The sequence below is a fragment of the Perca fluviatilis genome, chromosome 1 (assembly GCF_010015445.1).
Source record: "Perca fluviatilis chromosome 1, GENO_Pfluv_1.0, whole genome shotgun sequence".
In the NCBI taxonomy this organism is placed as follows: Eukaryota; Metazoa; Chordata; class Actinopteri; order Perciformes; family Percidae; genus Perca; species Perca fluviatilis.
This window is the reverse complement of record NC_053112.1, coordinates 37,762,584-37,782,225: the sequence shown is the minus strand read 5'-3', so window position 1 is coordinate 37,782,225 and position 19,642 is coordinate 37,762,584. Positions and strand designations below refer to the sequence as shown.

The following is a 19,642-nucleotide window of genomic DNA, read 5'->3' as shown; positions in this document are numbered from 1 at the left end:
CCTTGTGGGAACATCCGGGAAGCATCCAAACAGCTGATCAGTCATGTGAGTTAAATGTTCGCTACAGCAGAACTTATTCAGCAAAGGCCTATCCATATCTCACGTAGCGCATCAACTCTTTTTCTGACAAAGGTAAAAAACAAGTTTTATAGAATTTTTAAGTATCCATCCAGCTTTTCTAATGCGAAAAAAAATGGAAAGACAGCTACTGACATCTACTCACAAAGTTGACAAATGTTCTGTTTGACTGACTGATATTGTCCGAGGCTCTCTGATGTGAGGATTTACTACTTGTCTCTTTGTATATCTGTGTAAATTGAACATCTTTGGATTTCGGACTGTTGTTCAGACAAAAGCAATTTGAAGTCATCTTGGGCTTTGGGCTTTTTTTTTTTTACAGTTTTCTGATGTGTTTCACAATTGAATTAATCAGATTAATCAATATTAAAAACAGTTGCCAGTTCCAGCCCCTTGGAATGCAATGGTAAAACCATTCTAAAACCAGATTCTCTGTGGAGCACTTAACGTCACATTGACTTGACACTGAAGGGTTCACTACACAATGTGTTTAGTGTAATTGGAAGGGAACAGACAAGTCTAAGAGGAAAAAGAGAGAGAGAGAGAGAAGCCTACAGCCATAAAACAGTCACGGACAACTGACGGGGTAAAACATCTGTGAAGATTGACACCGGCTGTACCAGTCGGCTTGTGGAACTTTTCTTAACATGCAGAGAGGATGTGAATTATTTCAACCGCTCCCCTTCAGGCCCCGAGGCTGTCTAAATGTTAATATATGACTGTCTGACATTCTGGTGCTTCAGCCACTGGACTCTGGACCTCCACAGAGAGATTGGAGGAAAGTTGGAGAGAGACGAAAGAGCAGCCCTGGGGTGGATATGAGGGAGAGAGGTGGGAGGCATAGAGATCTGGAGTAAAGGGTTTAATGATTAGAAAGGATTTGGTGTGAAAACAGTAAGTGAGGGGAGCTGGATTCCAGGGGGAAGGAGAATTATATAAAAATGATTTTGGAAGGAGTTGAGTAGGCTGGCATAGCTGCAGGGCTTAAGGGGCTTTGGAGGGCTGGAGAATAAAGACCTGCCCCAGGCCACCAGACCTGTGTGACCTGAATGTACCAAATGGCCCTGTAGAGAGCCAGTAGTGCACATCTGTTCACGTGTGCATTCCCACCTTGCCAGTGACCGTTGGCCAGAGGAAACCAGTTCTGAACTGATCAGTCAGGGTTTTTTCTTTGCTATGCAGCAACACAGCTGCGACATTTATTTTTCAATTAACAGTTTTTTATTCTTCCATTTTGTTTTTGTCAGGTACACAAAGAGCGATCATTTATTATTTATTATTTCATGTATATTCTGTATGTGTGCGGTGTGTCTGATATTTTGCTGCTGTAGCATTGTAATTTCCCATTTTGGGATCAATAAAAATCTATATCTAAATCTGCCTGCTCCAGCTCCTACACAAATGAAATAAATAACAGGCAAAACGGTGGTGTTAGCTCAGTTTATTGCTAGCGAGCTAATCGGCTAGCATGTTTGCTGCTGGATGACACTGTGTTATACCACACTGAATGGACACATTTCAGTAGGAATTAATTGTTAAAGTTTTACTACCATGGCATTAAGCTGTCTTCTTCATTGTCATATATTTCTCCAGCCAGACATTCTAATGGAAAGTCTTGCTGGACGACAGGATGCTGGATGTAACTTTTGCTCAACAGTAGCCACTGTGGCTACATGAGATAATGATAAATGCTAAAACATAATGTAACATAACGCCTGCATAACGTAGCACAAGAAGAGAAAATCATCAAGTCAGTGAACTGACTCTCCAATGTCTGTCACAAAGCAGTATCGGGCCAAAGTTGGCTAACATTAGCCTCCATATGCTAGTACCAGACCAAGTAAGGGTACATTTAATCCTCATTAATTCAGTTAAGTAATCCATTTCAAAGTATTCTGCAATCCATCAAAATAGTTGTTGAGACCAAAGTGGTGGACCAACTGGCCGACAGAATGAAATTGTTGCTAGCATGGCTGAATGCTGATCCAATGATCATGAATTAGTGTTTCCCACAGATTAGAAAGCAATTTGTGGCGAGGGGGGGGTGTCGCCCCGTATCACCGGGGATGGGGGGGGTGACACGCTGTTGGATGCTGTCCTCCTCTCCTACTTCACTGTCTAACGAATCTATCTCTTTCTCTCCCTGACCCTGTCTTTCACTGGTTGAAGCCTGAAAATACTGTAAAACAAATTAATAACATCACTAATTCCACTAGTGGGACTGTTGAGCTCTGTTTCAGACTGATACCTCCGGTTCAGGCTGGTCCTCATCCTCAACACGGGCCTTTTTCAGTCGCAGAAAATACTTTTTCAATATTCATCTGGATTGAAGCAGCAAACCTTCAATGTAAGAGTAAAAAATTACATAACATTATTTATAATACGTTTATTTGATTCTTGATTCACAGCTGCTACATATAGTGTTTCAACCTCGACAACCCAACTGCATTGCTCTGTGTGTGTGTGTGTGTGTGTGTGTGTGTGTGTGTGTGTGTGTGTGTGTGTGTGTGTGTGTGTGTGTGTGTGTGTGCGTGCGCGACACAAGTGACAGAGAGACGGAGGAGAGTAGGGAAAGGGGAAAGTAATGCAGCTGAATGAATGAGTTTTAAATAGCGTTTAAAAAAAAAAATTATAACGAAATGCAACTTGCGCCGGCCGGTGTTGATAGTGCGGCGCACAGTCACACATTCATTAGTCTGTTCGGGAAACACTGTGAATACTAAAGTGACAAAGTGGACGCATTATTGTGGTTTTGCTGATACAGCTCAAAGGATTGTCTCTGGGTTTTTGTTCCTCAAGCAGGGAATGGCAGATAAGGCGGATGGCCGAGTGTTAGTGTTGTTGTATCTGGTGTGTGTGTGTGTGTGTCTACATGCATGACCAGCCCAATCAGCTATGGGCCCCCAAGCATAATTTTTCTTTATGGCACTATGTAAATACGTAGTTTCCAACCTGCTGTTCTGTTCCATTCTGTTTTGGAGTTTCCGCCATTTCTCCAGCTGAAGCTCCTAGATCTGCCTCTCAACTCAGTATTTTTACCACTAGGTAGGGAGCAGCAATCTGTGCACAGGCACTTTATATGTAGAAATCTATACACACATAGCATGATTCAACACTTCCAGGCAGTGAAGAGGTTATTCAATTAGTGTGTAATTTTTATTTAATTTTTTCTGACATAGTGGCTTCTAGAGCCTGACCGATATATTGGCGGGCTGATATTATCGGCCGTTAATAGGCATTTTCCAAACTAAATGCCAATACCAATCGGTATCGGCATTTATAATGGCCGATTAAAAAAAAATAATTCATCAGAATCATTTATAAATTTTTTTTATAAAAACGGACGAAACCCCCTTCAACCATGATGATGAGTGTTGGTGTTGTATAGTTTGTCCACCAGAGGGCGCTCTACAACCTCCCTGTTGGCTACACTCTTTGATTTTTTGTTGTTGTTATTGTCTTTTTGTTCAAAGGACTTACGTATTTTTATACATTTTATTTATCAGAACTTTAATATATTTTAATGTTCCTCTGTTCTGTTGAGACAATAAAACAAACTATTATTTTTAAACTGCATTATCATATTATTTTAGTGAGGACTCAAATAACTACAAATAACTCATGTTCACCAAATATTTGTATCTGTATCGGCTTTAAAAATCCTTCATCGGTCGGGGCTCTAGTGCATGGCTTCACATTTTTATTGGTACAACATGAGATGTGCACGCACACACACACACACACACACACACACACACACACACACACACACACACACACACACACACACAAACACAGGTCCTTGCCAGCGGTTCACATCTAAATGGCATAACCAGCATCAGACGTCTGTAGAGCAGTTTGATCAGAGGAGACCAGGTTTATGAATTCAAACAGCTTCACTGAATCAAAGCATTGATCAAAAGCTGGTGTATGTGTGACCTCCGTTTGATGCTGTTAGGAAGAAGACAGCCCAAATTGGCCAAAAATAATTAAACTTGAATTTTTTCTGTACAGTAGCAGTGTCTCCTTCCACCAGTTTTTTTGAGATTTGATTTAATCGATGTATTTATTGATCTACAAAACACAACAATCCAAGGGATACTAGTTGAAGGGAAAATACTAATTTCTAACATGGTCCCAATATGTTAAAAAATGAATCTTAATTTTTGTGAGTGTCATATTGAATGTCAGGCATGTCTCAGTATGGCAGAAGTATAAGAAAAAAAGCCTTTGGCTACAGTATAGACTAAAGGCACTATAAATGAGAAATTGCATCTTTTACATTGACATGGTGCAGGTTAACTAGATCCTCTAAACTGCTGCGGTTGGTTGAAAAGTTTCGTATTTTGTTAAAGTGCTCATATGCTTTTTGGCTTTTTCCCTTTCCTTTATTGTGTTATATACATCTTTTTGTGCATGTAATAGGTTTACATAGTGTAAAAGCCCAAAGTCCACCCCAAAGGGACTTACCATCTCCAACAGAAAACACTGTTCACAAACTGCTCCAAACAGCTCTATTGTAGTCCAGCCTTTACGTCACTTTGTAACACACGTTATAATGCTCGCCTAGCTGCTAGCGTGGCACGCCCTCATACTCTGCTTCTGACTGGCTAGTAGTCCTTACCTAGCTACTGTCAGGGCACGCACTCATACTCTACTTCTGACTGGCTAGTAGTCCTTACCTAGCTACTGCACATGTGCGACTCCCAACAAAGATGGAACAGAAGTGAGATGTCTCACTCTGTAGCTAAAACAGAGAGCTCAACACACAGGGTGAAAAGAGGAGCTGCAGCAATGTGCAGTACAACAAAAATATGGTGTTTTTTGAAAATTAAACCATGTAAACTTATTCTGATATAACCTCTAAATACAATTATGAACCTGAAGATGAGCATAAAATGAGCACTTTAATGCTTAAGTTAATGACCGTGCAAACCTTGCTGCAACAACAGATTGACATTGGCGTTCTCCAAAGATATGAGAGAAAATACTATGGGACAAACATCACAATTACTACAGTAATTAATTTAGGCTAAATGTGCTCGGAAAGCTGTATGGTTTGAATAAGAAATGTTGGATTATGAAATGCCATCAGGACATTTTAAAATGAAAATCAGACTCTGATAATACCTTCAGGACAGAAATGACAGAGACTGGGATGTGGAGGAGTAAAAAGACACACCTGCACAAATGAAACCTAGATAATGCTACAATGATACAGGGATATCAATAACCAGGTTGCTTGGGTTCTATATAGTATTTTAAATATGAAATCAGGATGAGACATAACAGGGAAGTGTGCATGTAAAGTGTTGGACTATAAGATGATTACAAAACACAGACGTTGAGTGAAGTTGAATAAGGTTGAATTAATTATAATTACAGTGGTATGCAAAAGTTTAGGCACCCCTGTAAATTTTCATGATTTTCCTTTATAAATCATTGGTTGTCTGGATAAGAAATGTCAGTTAAATATATCCTATAGGAGACAAACACAGTGATATTTGAGAAATTAAATAAAGTTTATATGATTTATGGAAAGTGTGCAAGAATTATTTAAACTAAACTAGGCATGTGCATAAATGTAGGCACCACAAAAGAATAATTAACTCAATATTTTGTGCATCCTCCTTTTGCATAAAAACAGCCTCTAAACGCTTTCTATAGCTTCCAATTAGATTCTGGATTCTGGCGGAAGGTATTTTGCACCATTCTTCTTTACAAAACATCTCCAGTTCAGTCAGGTTTGATGGTTTCCGAGCATGGACAGCCCGCTTTAAATCACACCACAAATTTTCAATAATATTCAGGTCTGGGGACTGAGATGGCCATTCCAGAACGTTGTACTTGTTCCTCTGCATGAATGCCTTAGTAGAATTTGAGCAGTTTTTAGGGTCGTTGTCTTGTTGAAAGATCCAGCCCCGGCGCAACTTCAACTTTGTCACTGATTCCTGGACATTGTTCTCCAGAATCTGCTGATATTGAGTGGAATCCATGCGACCCTCAACTTTAACAAGATTCCCAGTCCCTGCACTGGCCACACAGCCCCACAGCATGATGGAACCGCCACCAAATTTTACTGTAGGTAGCAAATGTTTTTCTTGGAATGCTGTGTTCTTTTTCTGCCATGCATAACGCCCCTTGTTTTATCCAAATAACTCTATTTTAGTTTCATCAGTCCACAGCACCTTATTCCAAAATGAAGCTGGCTTGTCCAAATGTGTTTTAGCATACCTCAAGCGACACCGTTTGTGGCGTGTGCAGAGAAAAGGCTTTTTCCGCATTACTCGTCCATGCAGCATCTCCTTGTGTAAAGTGCGCTGAATAGTTGAACGATGCACAGGGACACCATCTGCAGCAAGATGATGTTGAAGGTCTTTGGAGCTGGTCTGTGGGTTGACTGTGACTGTTCTCACCATCCTGCGCCTCGGCTTATCTGAGATTTTTCTTGGTCTGCCACTTCGGGCCTTAACTAGAACTGTGCCTCTGGTCTTCCAATTCATCACAATGTTCCTCACAGTTGAAACTGAGAGCTTAAATCTGTGAGACAGCTTTCTGTATCCTTCCCCTAAACCATGATGTTGAACAATCTTTGTTTTCAGGTCATCTGAGAGTTGTTTTGAGGCTCCCATGTTGCCACTCTTCAGAGAAGATGCAAAGAGGAGAAATACTTACAATTGGCCTCCTTAAATACCCTTTCTCATGATTGGATTCACCTGTGTATGGAGGTCAAGGCTCACTGAGGTTACCAAACCAATTTTGAGTTATAATAATTAGTGCTTAAGGTATTGAAATCAATAAAATGACAAGGGTGCCTACATTTATGCACATGCCTAGTTTAGTTTAAATAATTCTTGCACACTTTCCATAAATCATATAAACTTTATTTCACTTCTCAAATATCACTGTGTTTATCTCCTATATGATATATCTAACTGACATTTCTTATCCAGACAACCAATGATTTATAAAGGAAAATCATGAAAATGTACAGGGGTGCCCAAACCTTTGCATACCACTGTACATTGTTTGGAAATAAAAAGATCAATCCCCTCAATGGATGTCTGGGCTAGGACACAGATATGTCCACAAACAGCTGCAGCTGTGTATATAAGGAAGAGAGGCCCTAATATGGAGCCTTGGGCACCCCTTTAATAACCATACATTCTCATATAGGCCTGTTCCCTAAACAACATCTGAAAAAAAGTTTTCTTATGTTGGGCCCAGAGTTCAGGCACTGTAACATCATAATGATGTTAAGAAGGCAATTCTGCCTCAGAAACATTTGTACAAACAACCCACTGTGTCTCACAGTAATTTACGTTGTTTGTCAGATTTGGCTGCAAACAGAAGAGCTTGGTTTGTTCTGTGTAAAGTCAGCATCAAGGCACTTAGGCTAATTTTAATTTGAAACTTCAGAAGAACGTGTTAAGTGTGTAAGGAAAGTGAAATGTTTAATCTCTTTTTCTTGCTTTTTCTCTTTCCCTCTCTTTATGGCTCCCTCCATCCTTGTCCTCCCTCCCCTCTTCCACAGGCCGACTTTCGCTCCAGAGAATACCTTCGCACACACTTCCCAGCTGCTGACACATGAAACAAGGAATGAGGTAAGTGACAAAATACACCATACATACATCATACACCTGTGAGTTCTCACACTCCGATCTACACACTCACAAATACACACACACCAATAATAATAGCTTGTAGGCTATGTGTGGTACTTTGGCACATGGTGATAGAGGAGTGATTTACACAGGCTTAAAATAGGCTTAAAAGACACAGCAAGTGACTCATCGAGGAATTTCCCCAAATCCTGAAATAAAGCCAAGTTTTTTAATAGAAAGCCGAATCATTCTCATCTAATTTACTGTTTAAATTAGGTACATTTATTGTAGAGGAGGATAAACCCTTTGGTGTCTTCAGAAAACTGAAGAGTGTTTCCGAATTTGCCAGAAGATTATTCGTCTCTAACTTTCTTCTCTCTGCCTTATTAGCTGGAGCAAAGTAGAGGCAGAGGAAAGATAACACAAGAAAATAGTTTAAATCAAACCTGTGAAATGAAACTCATACATCACAAACACTGTGTAGTCTACATAGCACAGGTCATAATCGCTGTAAGAAAATTATCTTTATGCCTCCGTGCCGGTGACAGCTGTGGTTGGAGGCATTATGTTTTTCGGGTCGTTCGTCCATCCGTCCATCGGTCAATCTGTCTGTCCCGTTCTTGTGAACGCGATATCTCAGGACCCCCTGGAGGGAATGTCTTCGAATTTGGCACAACCGTCCACTTGGACTCAAAGATTAACCGATTTAGATTTTGGTGGTCAAAGGTCAAGATGGATAATAGATCTTCTGTGCTGCCGGGTTGAAGATCTGAGTGAAGAATCCATGTTTCGCCAAAGAATACACCTAATACTTCGCTATTAAATTGCTTCAAAGTCTTCACTACATGTATTATGTGAATCTAGACAGACATGGATGTAAACTGCAACTTGACTGGCTGGCGGAAGAATACAACTGCGAGGTGCTAATTCTAGTTTAGCTTTATCCCCTATCAGCAGCAGCAGCAGCCCTCTAGCCGGTTGGGATTAATTTAGTTGCTCAAAGGTGGGAGCTTTCTATTTCAATGATGGTACTTTATTAAAGTCACACTTTGCTGTAATATTTGATATAGAGCCAGTGTTGGGAGAGTTACTTTTGTAACATATTCCATTAGATTACTGAAGTTACGGTAAGTAACGTACTCTAAATACTTGTGGATTACTTTTGGAATACTTAAAAATCATCTTGCTCAGCCCATTTGTCTGGGTCACTCTGAATAAAGTTAAAGGGATACTTTGCCGATGTTAGACCAGCTCAGTGTCATTTTAGTGCTCCATGGAGAACTCTGTGCGCTGGTGCCAGGGAGGGAAGCTAAAACACTGTTCATCTGTACACACTGCCCACACTAACATGACACAGAGCTGGATTTAAATCAGCAAGTAGCCTCTTTAACTCTATAAAGGCAGGGTGGGTAATGTTGAAAACCTACTAAGATCTAAAAGTAGCATCTCCTCGGGGCTCCGTCTAACCCCTCCCCCTGCCCTCGGGGCTCCGACCCACACACAGACGGGCATGGGCACCGCTGTGGGGCAGCTTTAGAGCAGAGCGTGGAAAGAACGGCAATTTTACTTCATGTCTCATCACCAGTAAGCAAACACCTAATATTATCACACCGAATGTTTATGACAAACATGACTACTGTTAGCAATGCGGCAACGATGCTCAGAGCCCTTACCCATACCCAAACCCACACATATTTATTTCTTGCTGTCGGGGTGTAAAGACCATTTCAAACAATATACTGTATATAAAAAGTGTATATTGGCAATAGTTACCAACCCTGCCTTTAAATGTTCTTTACAGAACTGCAGCCAATTGTTGTCTTGGCTGAGGGGTTGTGAATGTAATGATAGCCTATAAATGAAGCTAAACTTTGTTAATCTCAGACTTATGCTTTATTGATGGATACATGATGCTTACTTAAAGTGGCATGCTGTCAGTTTTGTTTTTGCCATGTAGTGGCGTTGTGAGAATAGCTTTTAGGCTTAGCCTGAACAAACCTTGGTTGTGTGGTTACCCTTGCTATTAGAAAATCTGATGGGATGTAGTTGCATATAATATTGCAGATGTTTGTTTTTTTACAACACTTGTGAAGGTTATTATGGAAATCATTGCAGCATTAAATGAAGAAATAATTGTTGCAGCTCGCCTTCGCCACCTTATTTCTTGAAACTTGCTAAACGACAGTAAACGAAACCAGTAGCCTGCTATCGATACAATGTATACCATAGTAGGCAAATACTCTAAATAATGTTTTAATGGGATCTTAAAATAAGACTAAAAAGACAGTTATGGTTGATCTACAGATAACTTTGGTTCTTGCACACATAACATCCCACAGGCCCACTTAATTAATATTTCTGGCTACGCTACTGTGGTATACACCTTTATCCTGCTGCAGCAGAGGGTAAAGTTTAAGAGTTTAAGAGCCTTTGACAAGTTCTCAAGTTGCATTTTCGAAGGGGTGTGGACGGGGCAGAGGTGAGCCAAGGATGCCTGAGGTTTAGCAGAGACACACAGGCAGAAAGATAGAGATGCAACGATGAGGAGAGAAAAAGCCTTTGATCCTGTGATTCTCATCTGAAATAACAGGCAGCGCTGCTCAGTTCTGCCCTACCTTCCTCATTACCGATCAAAGCCGCGGACCGTTTGCACGCTCCGATGCATCGAAAACTCAATCATGGTTTGTGCTCACCCTCCAAAGCCAAGTATTTTTCAAACGTGCACAGAATTGAACATTCGGAACTGAAGTGCAGCAGCTCCCACTCATAGGTTTGTTCACAGTTGCTCACACGCAAGGCAGCTCACAAGGGTGTGTGCACTGCACTCTCACATCCCTCAGCGTACCCCACTGGGAAACATAATGGGATGTCCGTGTTCATCCACTCTGAAGCTCCCTGACGTGGTGAATCCTCCGAGCGCGCTCCGCTCTTTGATCAGCCTCTCTACAAAGAGACTGAGACAGGGAGAGAGGCTTTGTGCTGAGTAGGCAAGGCTGTAGCAGGTTCCTATAGGCCTTAACCCAGCTTTACCCTCTCGCTCACTCAACAGGCTGCACAACACACACACTTTGGATGCATTTCGATCGCCGAGTATTTCCCTGCAAAGTGCACTGCACAGGGTATTCAGCCATGTCAAAGAGCCCCTATTATGCTTTTTAGGATTTTGTTTCCCGTCTTTTAGTGTGTTATATAGTTTTTTTGTGTATGTAATAGATGTATAAAGTACAAAAAAAGCACATTTCACTCCAAATGGAGCTTTCTCTCCCACAGACAGCACTTTTTCTAAACTACCTGAAACGCCTCACCCACATTCCTTAATTTGTACATTGTACATTTGCACATTGTTCTTAATTAGTCATGTCACTGATTGAGAATGCCAACCCAATTTTTCATATGTGCTGGCCATAGGTGCTGCCTGAGCAAGCACAGCCTGCCCAGCGTCTTGTTTGAATTTGGTTGACCAATTACATCAGAGTGAAGAATGTATTGAGCACCCTAGCAGGCCATAACTGTGTGTGTGTGTGTGTGTGTGTGTGTGTGTGTGTGTGTGTGTGTGTGTGTGTGTGTGTGTGTGTGTGTGTGTGTGTGTGTGTTAGTGAGAGAGAGATGGGGACGCGAGTCTGAGACTCGGACTCGAGTCTGAGACTCGGACTCGAGTCACACTTAAGTCGCACAAAGAGCTGACTTCAGACTTGACTTGCGACTCGACCCAAAAGACTTCAGACTTGACTCGAGCTTCGAGACTCGTCAACAACCTGTTTTCATGCAATTATTGCTTTTTAAATCTAAATTCATTCATGTATTTCTATGTTTTTTTATTGGCGCATATACGCTGGGGAAACGTATGATGAGCTGCATGTCCCCTACCCTTTGCCATAATGTGCAACGTAACGCGTGTGCTATGCTGCATTTAACCCATCTGTCAAGGGAGCAGTGGCCAGCCATTTACAGCGCCTGGGGACCAACTCCAGATCTGAGCCAGTGCCTTGATCAAGGGCACTGACTGGAGAACCTAGTACATGTTTTTGATGGTGGGGGAAACCTGAGCGCCCGGAGGAAACCCACGCAAACATAGGGAGAACATACAAACTCCACACAGAAAGGCCCGGAACAACCTGGATTCAAACCTAGAACCTTCTTGCTGTGAGGCCACAGTGCTAACCATTGGGCCACCATGCTGCCTGATGCGTAATGATCCAGTGGATGATTTGTAGGCTATTAAGTGAACAAGGTGTACCCAGTCCACCAAACACTGGGCCGTCTTGACTGTCTTAATTCTGCACATATTTCTGTTACTGTAGTCCTCTTTACTATTTCATTGTTTCCATGCGTGGCGCAGCGGATCCGTGCGCCCTGTCACCTGCCGTAGAGACACTGGCCTCACTAACCTCTCCTCCTCTGAGTTGGATCTCCCTCACACTGGACTCAGTTTCACTGAGCCTACTAACACTTAAAATCAAAATAAATAAATTGCGTTACATCAGTGAGTTCAAACTGCTTATTGTGCGTAATTTGGACTGAGACTGAGATGCATGTTCTTCTGTAACTGGTGTGGCACTGCCACTATTCTCTTGATTTTTTTGAGTGAAAGAGACGTTACATTTAGCATATATCATCACAGCTAACAAGCTAATCATCGCAAAGTGTTGTGCTAATGCTGGGAACAGGCAAATTGTATCTTTATAGTTGTATCCATATGATGTGACAGACTTAGGTTAATATTTCACCAGATCTGAGAGCTAGAGGGATGTGTTAAGTAGACCCCATAAAGTTATCCTACAACCAATTCTGATACTGTACTGTATGGATGGTAACTACAGGACATGCTTTGAATTCATAAGATTTAACAATACAGTGTTAGGGACAGATCAGATGGCCAGAGACTTGAGACTTGACTTGGACTCGTGGCAAAAAACTTGAGACTCGACTTGGACTTCCAAAAAAGGACTTGTTGTATCCGTTGTATGTTTCGGAAAGGTGGCTGGTGACTAGCGCCTTTTATATAGAGAGTGTGGCCAACTCAAATCATGGGCGCCATTTTGGATACCAACGTCAGATGACTCTACAGTGTAAACTTATGGGGCGAATATGCTATCTTGAAATAAATCGCTTATTTTCTCCATAAACAGGCATATACATGTTATTATCAGCGTTTGTCAATATGTAAAGGCCCTTACGGAAATATTCCAGTGTATATTTACCTTCTATATCGTAAATGGGCCTAAAAAAAATGCCCATTGTAGTGAGTTAACACATCACCTAATAAGTCTCTGAGCAGTGTTTACCTTTCTAATGTCCGCTAGCATACAGGCTAACTATAGCTAGCTTTGTGTGTAACATAACAAAAACTCACCCATCTCAGAGGAGCGAAGCTCAATATTTCATTTAATGAAATTATGGTACAAAAGGAGCACTAACGCTACAGGTCAGAAATCTTTTGCCGCTTCCCTGTCTTTCATTGCAGCCAAACGCGCAACAGTTGGGCATTTTTTTAAAATAATTTATTACATTTTTCCACTATTCCCTGCACTATGTCAATGGGAATCAGATGAATGTTGGTATGAAACATGGAGTCCATGAAACACGTCACCACGTCAGAACCAATCGTATAACGGCGTAGCTCAGAACATTCGATTTCTGTAATTGGCCACACTCTCTATATAAAGGGCTCTAGTAGTGACCATACTGTGGCAGTAAAGGTTTTATAACCGGAGAACTTTTCTGTAGGAGTTTTCAAAAAGGTCAAATAATTTACAGCATCAACAAAAAAAACATTTTTGTCTCTCACCTTGGATCTTCCTCATGTGCCCTCTATGTGTGCAATGTTGCATTCAATTGTTTTCGGACACGTGAGCACACAGGTTACTATCTCTTTCTGATGGAATCAGTCTTTGCTGTAGCGCCGAGCTCTAAAGTACCGGGTTGCTGAACTCATTCCAGCGTTCACCTGCAGGTAGTCTCTGGGAGCGAGTGGATCGAGAGCCGACAGTGAGTTGTGTCCCTGGGTGGCAGAGGAAGAGAAATAGAGTTTCTGTCTCTGTCAAAGAGAGGAGAGAGACATGAAAGACAGAGCAGCAGGAGAGGAGATGAAGAGATCTGAACAGGGGGGAAACAACGGGGGTGCAGGGGAAGAGCAAGAGTGTGGAAAAATCAATGCGTGTGTAAGAGAGAAAAGAAAGGAATGAAGGCAAGAGGATAAAAACTTCTCTGTGGTTTTGAGTGACATGCCGCTTGTTTCGGGATTCACCTTCCCCTTCTGCTATTGATTGCTGTTATTGCTGAACGGCCATGGGATTTGACTTATACTTAAACTATAGAAAACAATACTTCAACTGGGCAGATTTCTACATGGCAGATAGCTTCTATCTGTTCACTTCTACCCCACTTTCTGCTGTTTTGCTGTCCATTATAGGATTTGTCCATTTACACAGAGCAAAAACAACAATTGCAAAATATATTTTGGACAAAATCCGTCATTTACAGAGGCCATCATGCATTTCTTTTGTATAACACTCTCCGTTGATCTCCCATCTCAACTTGGGTCAGAGTTGCTTCTGTGAAATGACTAAGCCACTTTTCTCTGATTACTTTTCCCCCCAATATCTGTACTTCAGTGTTGTACTGTTTTAAGTTACACTATAAAGTATACAGTAGTTAGTCACTGGAATTATTCTGACAATGGAAGCATACCAATTTATGGTAATACGGTTAAAAAATAACAAAAAAAGGAAACTGCATGGGTTTTCTTCAGCTTTATTCCTTCCACAGTCCAAAACACATACAGGTTAGGTTAAAGCTAACTTTTATAAAAAAAATAGCATATTTGCAGAAACTGGCACTGTATCCTGACAGTACTTCATGAATCAGAAATGTGAAAAAGTTGCGTTCCTCTGCCAACTCCTGGTGCTCCTAATAAGGAGGCATAAGAGCAGAGGAGTCTCTAACAGTGTCAATGATCTCATGAATTGCGATCAAACTGTCAAACTAGGCAGCGCTGATCAAATATTAATCAAGATTCTTTTACTGCATTGCCTGTTTTTCCCCTCAAATGTTTTCAGAAACATATTTTTGTGTTAAGCTGTAAAATGACTAGCTTGGTCCTACTAGACTCTGGTCCATTTAATTTGTCCAGAGAGTCTGGCCACTCTCCATTGACAAGTGTTAACTCCCTTGAAGGCGGGTACTCTTTGAAGTTTAAAACTATTGGATCTGCCCAGAGCCACTCTGGTAGCCTGGCTCCTCCCTCCTACATACTGTCTGCTAGGACCAGGCTAACAAGAGGGGAGACGACAACAACTATCGCCTTGGCATCACTAGCATTAGCCTTAGCCAACTCCTTTACCACTAATGGAGCGAGTTGGAAAATAAACTGTTCTCGAACCCTGTGGGGAGGAGGGCCACAACATCATGGACCCCAACACAACTCAGCAAAGATTGTTCTAGCTCGGGCTTTAACTTCTGGATATTCGGCAGCATTACAACAACGGACCGCATCTTTCTCCGCCGCCATTACGGAACTATAACTCAAACTAGCACAGGCCACCACCTCAAAAAGTCATCGTTCTCAAACAGTAACTTTAGTTATTTATTGCTTATGGTATATGTGAGGCAGATTTCAATACCATTGTCACATATAGTCCCAAACTAATCAATACGCCATCAGGAGGGTCCTCAGTTTCAGATTGTTTCAATCTCCTCCATGCTGTTATACAAACTTATACTGGCCTTTTCCAAAACATTTGTAAAATGTCATGGAAAACGTTGTAGAGGCAGTGAGCCGAAGGTTGGAGCGATGAGCTCTGTTGGGAGCAGACGCTCTCATTAAAAAGTTATAGTGATACAAGGACACGCAGTATTAAGTGGAGGACTAAGCCCTCCTCCACCTGTTCTTTCTTCACTTCCATGCTTGTTGCTGACTGTGTGCCTGACATTTTTGACATCCATTTATCAATTTAGCAAAAGTTATTAAGCAAATGTTTTTTAGATAACTGTTAATTTGTGTGCGTAATTTGAAAGCACAGAATAGTGTGTGTGTGTGTGTGTGTGTGTATGTGTGGGGGGGGGGCGGCACTGTAGTCACTGAAGCTTCATTCTGCATTATATTTATTGGTTTGATTTGATAACCAGGGTTATGTTAGTCTATATCCATGACATTCCACTTCCGGGATTGCTCCGTTGCCGATGAAAATTAGGCCGGATATCTGTTGCCTTGGGCTTCCTTTGTGTTGGCATTTTAAGCTCCGGTGGATTTGTGAGGACTATGGTTAACTGCTCCTCAGATCTCTGCATGGTAAATCCAGACAGCTAGCTAGACTATCTGTCCAATCTGAGTTTTCTGTTGCAAGAGTAAGCGCCCTATTTTAACGATCTGAAACGCAAGTGTGAAACGCAAAACGCAAGTATCTTTGTGGGCGGATCTCGGGTGCTGTTGCTATTGTAACGGCGGGATAAATGAGTCTTCCGCCCGACGCAAGTCTTAAATGGGTTGGTCTGAAGTAGCTAGGTGTGGTTTGGGCGTAACGTGAAAATAACCAATCAGAGCGTCATCTCACATTCCCTTTAAGAGCAGGTGCGCTTGTTCCATAGCGGACTGCTATTATGACGGCGGATTTGCCTGGCGCACGCCAGCGGGAGCTGTCCGGGATGCGGCAAAGTAATAAATAATTGACCCTCCTCCGCAGCGCTGTGGTGGAGGAAGGTCTGGCAAAGCGAGACAAGGGTTATGTTAACGTGATTCTATGCAACTTTTACAACTTCCCTTTGAACAGCAGTAACTTTGGCAACCAGTTATGGGAAAATGGTGAATGCTTAAATGTAGTTCAACGGTAGCACAAGTAAAGAAGAGTCACAAAGTCAGAGAACTGACTCAGCAGAGTTAGTTTCAAAATCTAAAAGTTAGCTAACATTAGCCACCATATGCTAGCAGTCCCACCAGACCACATAAGGCTATGGCAGGAACAGCCCGGAGTGTATAGAATTCAGCACCTGATGACTCAATTATTTTGTTTCAAAATGTACATAGTCTTGCTTTAAGGTTTGAGTTAATCGGATATTGTTAAGTAGTAAATATAAGTCAACCCAGCATTTCAAAGTGTGTGAGTGTGTGTGTGTGTGTGTGTGTGTGTGTCCTGAAGGACTGTAGCCTCTGGTTGTGTGTATCAGGCGCTCGGCCCAGACTGTGGAGCAAACACTTCTGACGCCAACTCTGCTTCTAGGGGACAGTAAATAAAACATGCTCAGGTGACTCAGGGGCACAAAGCTTTAATGATCCTTTTTTTTCTCTCCATCAGTCTCTTGCCTTCGGTCCCGGCCTCTCTGTTCTTTCCCTCACACACATACACTGTGGCTCAAAGTTAAGGTGAATGATGACAGGCTAGGTTCGCAGTTGTTCAAGTCTGTCTTCCAACAATAGTCAGGTATGAATGTTGAGGTCGCTTGCTGTAATCATTCCCTCTTTTCATACAGGCCATTAAAAGATTCATTTCTAACATGCTTTCAATGTAAGAGAGACACGCAATGAAAAAATATATTCCAAAGTTACATGATGATCGGCAAATATTTGAAAATAAGATGTATCAAACCAGCTTAATCCTTTTAAACAAAACTAATCAATATTTTGATATCAACAGTGGATTAAATGACTACATGTAATGTGAACAGGGTCACTCGTAGTAAAACCACAGAATTATCACCTAACTCAGTGATTCCCCTCAGGTCTACAGAGCAGCAGGTTTATAAGGCCATACTATGTCAATGTGTGTGTGTGTGTGTGTTTGTCTGTGTGTGTGTGTGTGTGTGTGTGTGTGTGTGTGTGTGTCTGTGTGTGTTTAAGCTTGTTGTGGCCAAAACCACTGACTAATGCAGCTTTATAGCCTATTTTAAATGTTTGTTGTACAACCAAACTTTTCGCTGATTTTTTTCGCATGTCTTCAATTAAAAAAGCCAATACATGGAGAGTCCATTTATTCTGGCAATATCCAATCAACCAGTTGTATGCTGTATTAGCTGAGTACAACACTGCAGCCAAGCAGCCCAGCTTGTAGTTAGATTAGCCCTTTCCTTGTGTAATGCATTTTGTCACATAGTTTAGGAGCCAAGTTTATTTTTTTTTTGTCACTTCGTCATAGCTGTTTGCTGTGCTGTTTCCTCCACATTTTTCTCCTTTCTCATTCTCTCTTGTTTCTTTGTGCACAAACATAAAACTCTGTTTAATTTGACGTCGAAATCGAAGCTGGAGTTCCAATGAAGCCATTTCTCTCTGCTTGAAAATCTCCCCAAGGTGTTTCCGCTATTGTTGTCTTGTTCCTTTTTTGTATTTGTCCTTGTTGTGCCTTCCCCACTTATTGTTCCCTCGTTTGTTCCAGTTCCACTAGCTCAGCTTCATGTGTTTGTGCTTTGTGTATATTCAGGCCTCTCTGTGTGACTCCTCCCTTATCTGGCTGTAAGATGAAATCGTTGGCACATTCTGCTTTTTGTTGAGATATTACCAGATGGAGTCATAAATAATTTTAAACTAGTGAAGGACATATTTTAGCCAAGAGGGTTTTTTCTTTTATAATTTCTTGACTGTCCTGTATTTTTGGTATCCATGTTTTCAGTCTTGTTTTTGCTGATTTTTATCACTTGACCCTCCGTTGCCTTGATGCGTCTTTCCCTTCATGCGTTCCTCCCAAAGGACAGAGCTTCACAGTGGGCCTCAGGCAGCTGCAGGCATCGAGCGAGACATACTGTAGTACAGTAACAGTGTGTATGTGTGTGTGTGTGTGTACAGTATCTGAGTGTATCTGTGTGTTTATGCAATGAATTGGGGGATCGGGAGAGGGAAGGAGATAAATTGCTAAAAGGTCAGAAAGTGTAGGTGTGTGTGTGTGTGTGTGTGTGTGTGTGTGTGTGTGTGTGTGTGTGTGTGTGTGTGTGTGTGTGTGTGTGTGTGTGTGTGTGTGTGTGTGTGTGTGCTGAGTAGGGGGTTGAGAGCACAGATCATAGGGAGGGAGATAAATCCAGAGATGGATTGAAAGTTAAAGGCTGGGCGGGAGCGAGAGGGACAGTTGACATGGCATCATTCGACTATGAAAGAGTTTCATCCCATGTATCGGCATTCTGTCATCTTTCCACTCCAACAGAGATACAAATTTACATATGAAAGAGAAAAAAAAGGGAAAAGGTGTGTGTTGCACATTTGCAGAGCGAACCCTTAAAGTGCGGCTCCCTGGGATGAGAGTGGGAGCAGGGGGAGGAGAGAGGGGGGTGATGTTGAGGGAGAAAAGCCGACGCTTGATGTGGAAGCCAGCAGATAGAGGAAAGACCCTTCCCTCTCCCCTTCCCTCTCCCCTCCCCTCTCTCTTTCCCTCTTCATCCATCCTCCCTGCTGTCTGTCTGAGGCAGTGGAGGGGAGAAACCGCATCCATTTCAGATGGTCAAAAACAAGCGACAGCAAACATTGCAAACATTTAGTTTTTGACTGACAGGTAGAGACACTTTGCCCATGACTAAAACCGAAACCCGGTGCTTATACAGCACCGGTGCCTTAACAACCGGTATCTACCGGACCGAATAGTAACGCGGATTTCGGTGCCTCATTTTGGTGCTACTGAAATTCCAGCGCTGCTCTCTGATGCTTTGAAACGGACGTTAGAGGCAACAGAAACATCGCTGCACGTGACGCTAGTTAACATAATACACCTGGCAGCAGGTAACGTTAGCCTGCCGTTAGCTAGCAGCTGGACACGGTTAAAATGCTGACAGCTAACGTTAAATGTACCATGCAAACATACACAAACCGTGTTTCAGTGTTCAGCCAATAATGGACACGAAGGATTTGGGGGGGGGGTTAGTGCGCTAAAGCACAGAAGGGAGGGGACGGATGTTTGTTTGAAAATACTTTGAACATCAACAAGAAGTAACATCACCCAACATGGCTTAGAGGACCTTTAAGCAGTGTAAAGTGTGACTGGATTTCC

At 41.9% G+C, this 19,642-nt stretch overlaps 1 protein-coding gene across 2 annotated transcripts in view; it reads left to right on the top strand.

Moving 5' to 3' along the window:
* Positions 1–19,642, top strand: part of LOC120569053 (endonuclease V-like) — a 140,198-nt gene that overhangs the window by 79,611 nt on the left and 40,945 nt on the right. For both annotated transcript variants that reach the window (XM_039816875.1, XM_039816883.1), the window contains one exon: positions 7,613–7,682. In XM_039816875.1, coding sequence (XP_039672809.1) covers positions 7,613–7,669 — 57 coding nt within the window. In that variant the 3' untranslated portion in view covers positions 7,670–7,682. The remainder of the gene's footprint in view (positions 1–7,612; positions 7,683–19,642) is intronic.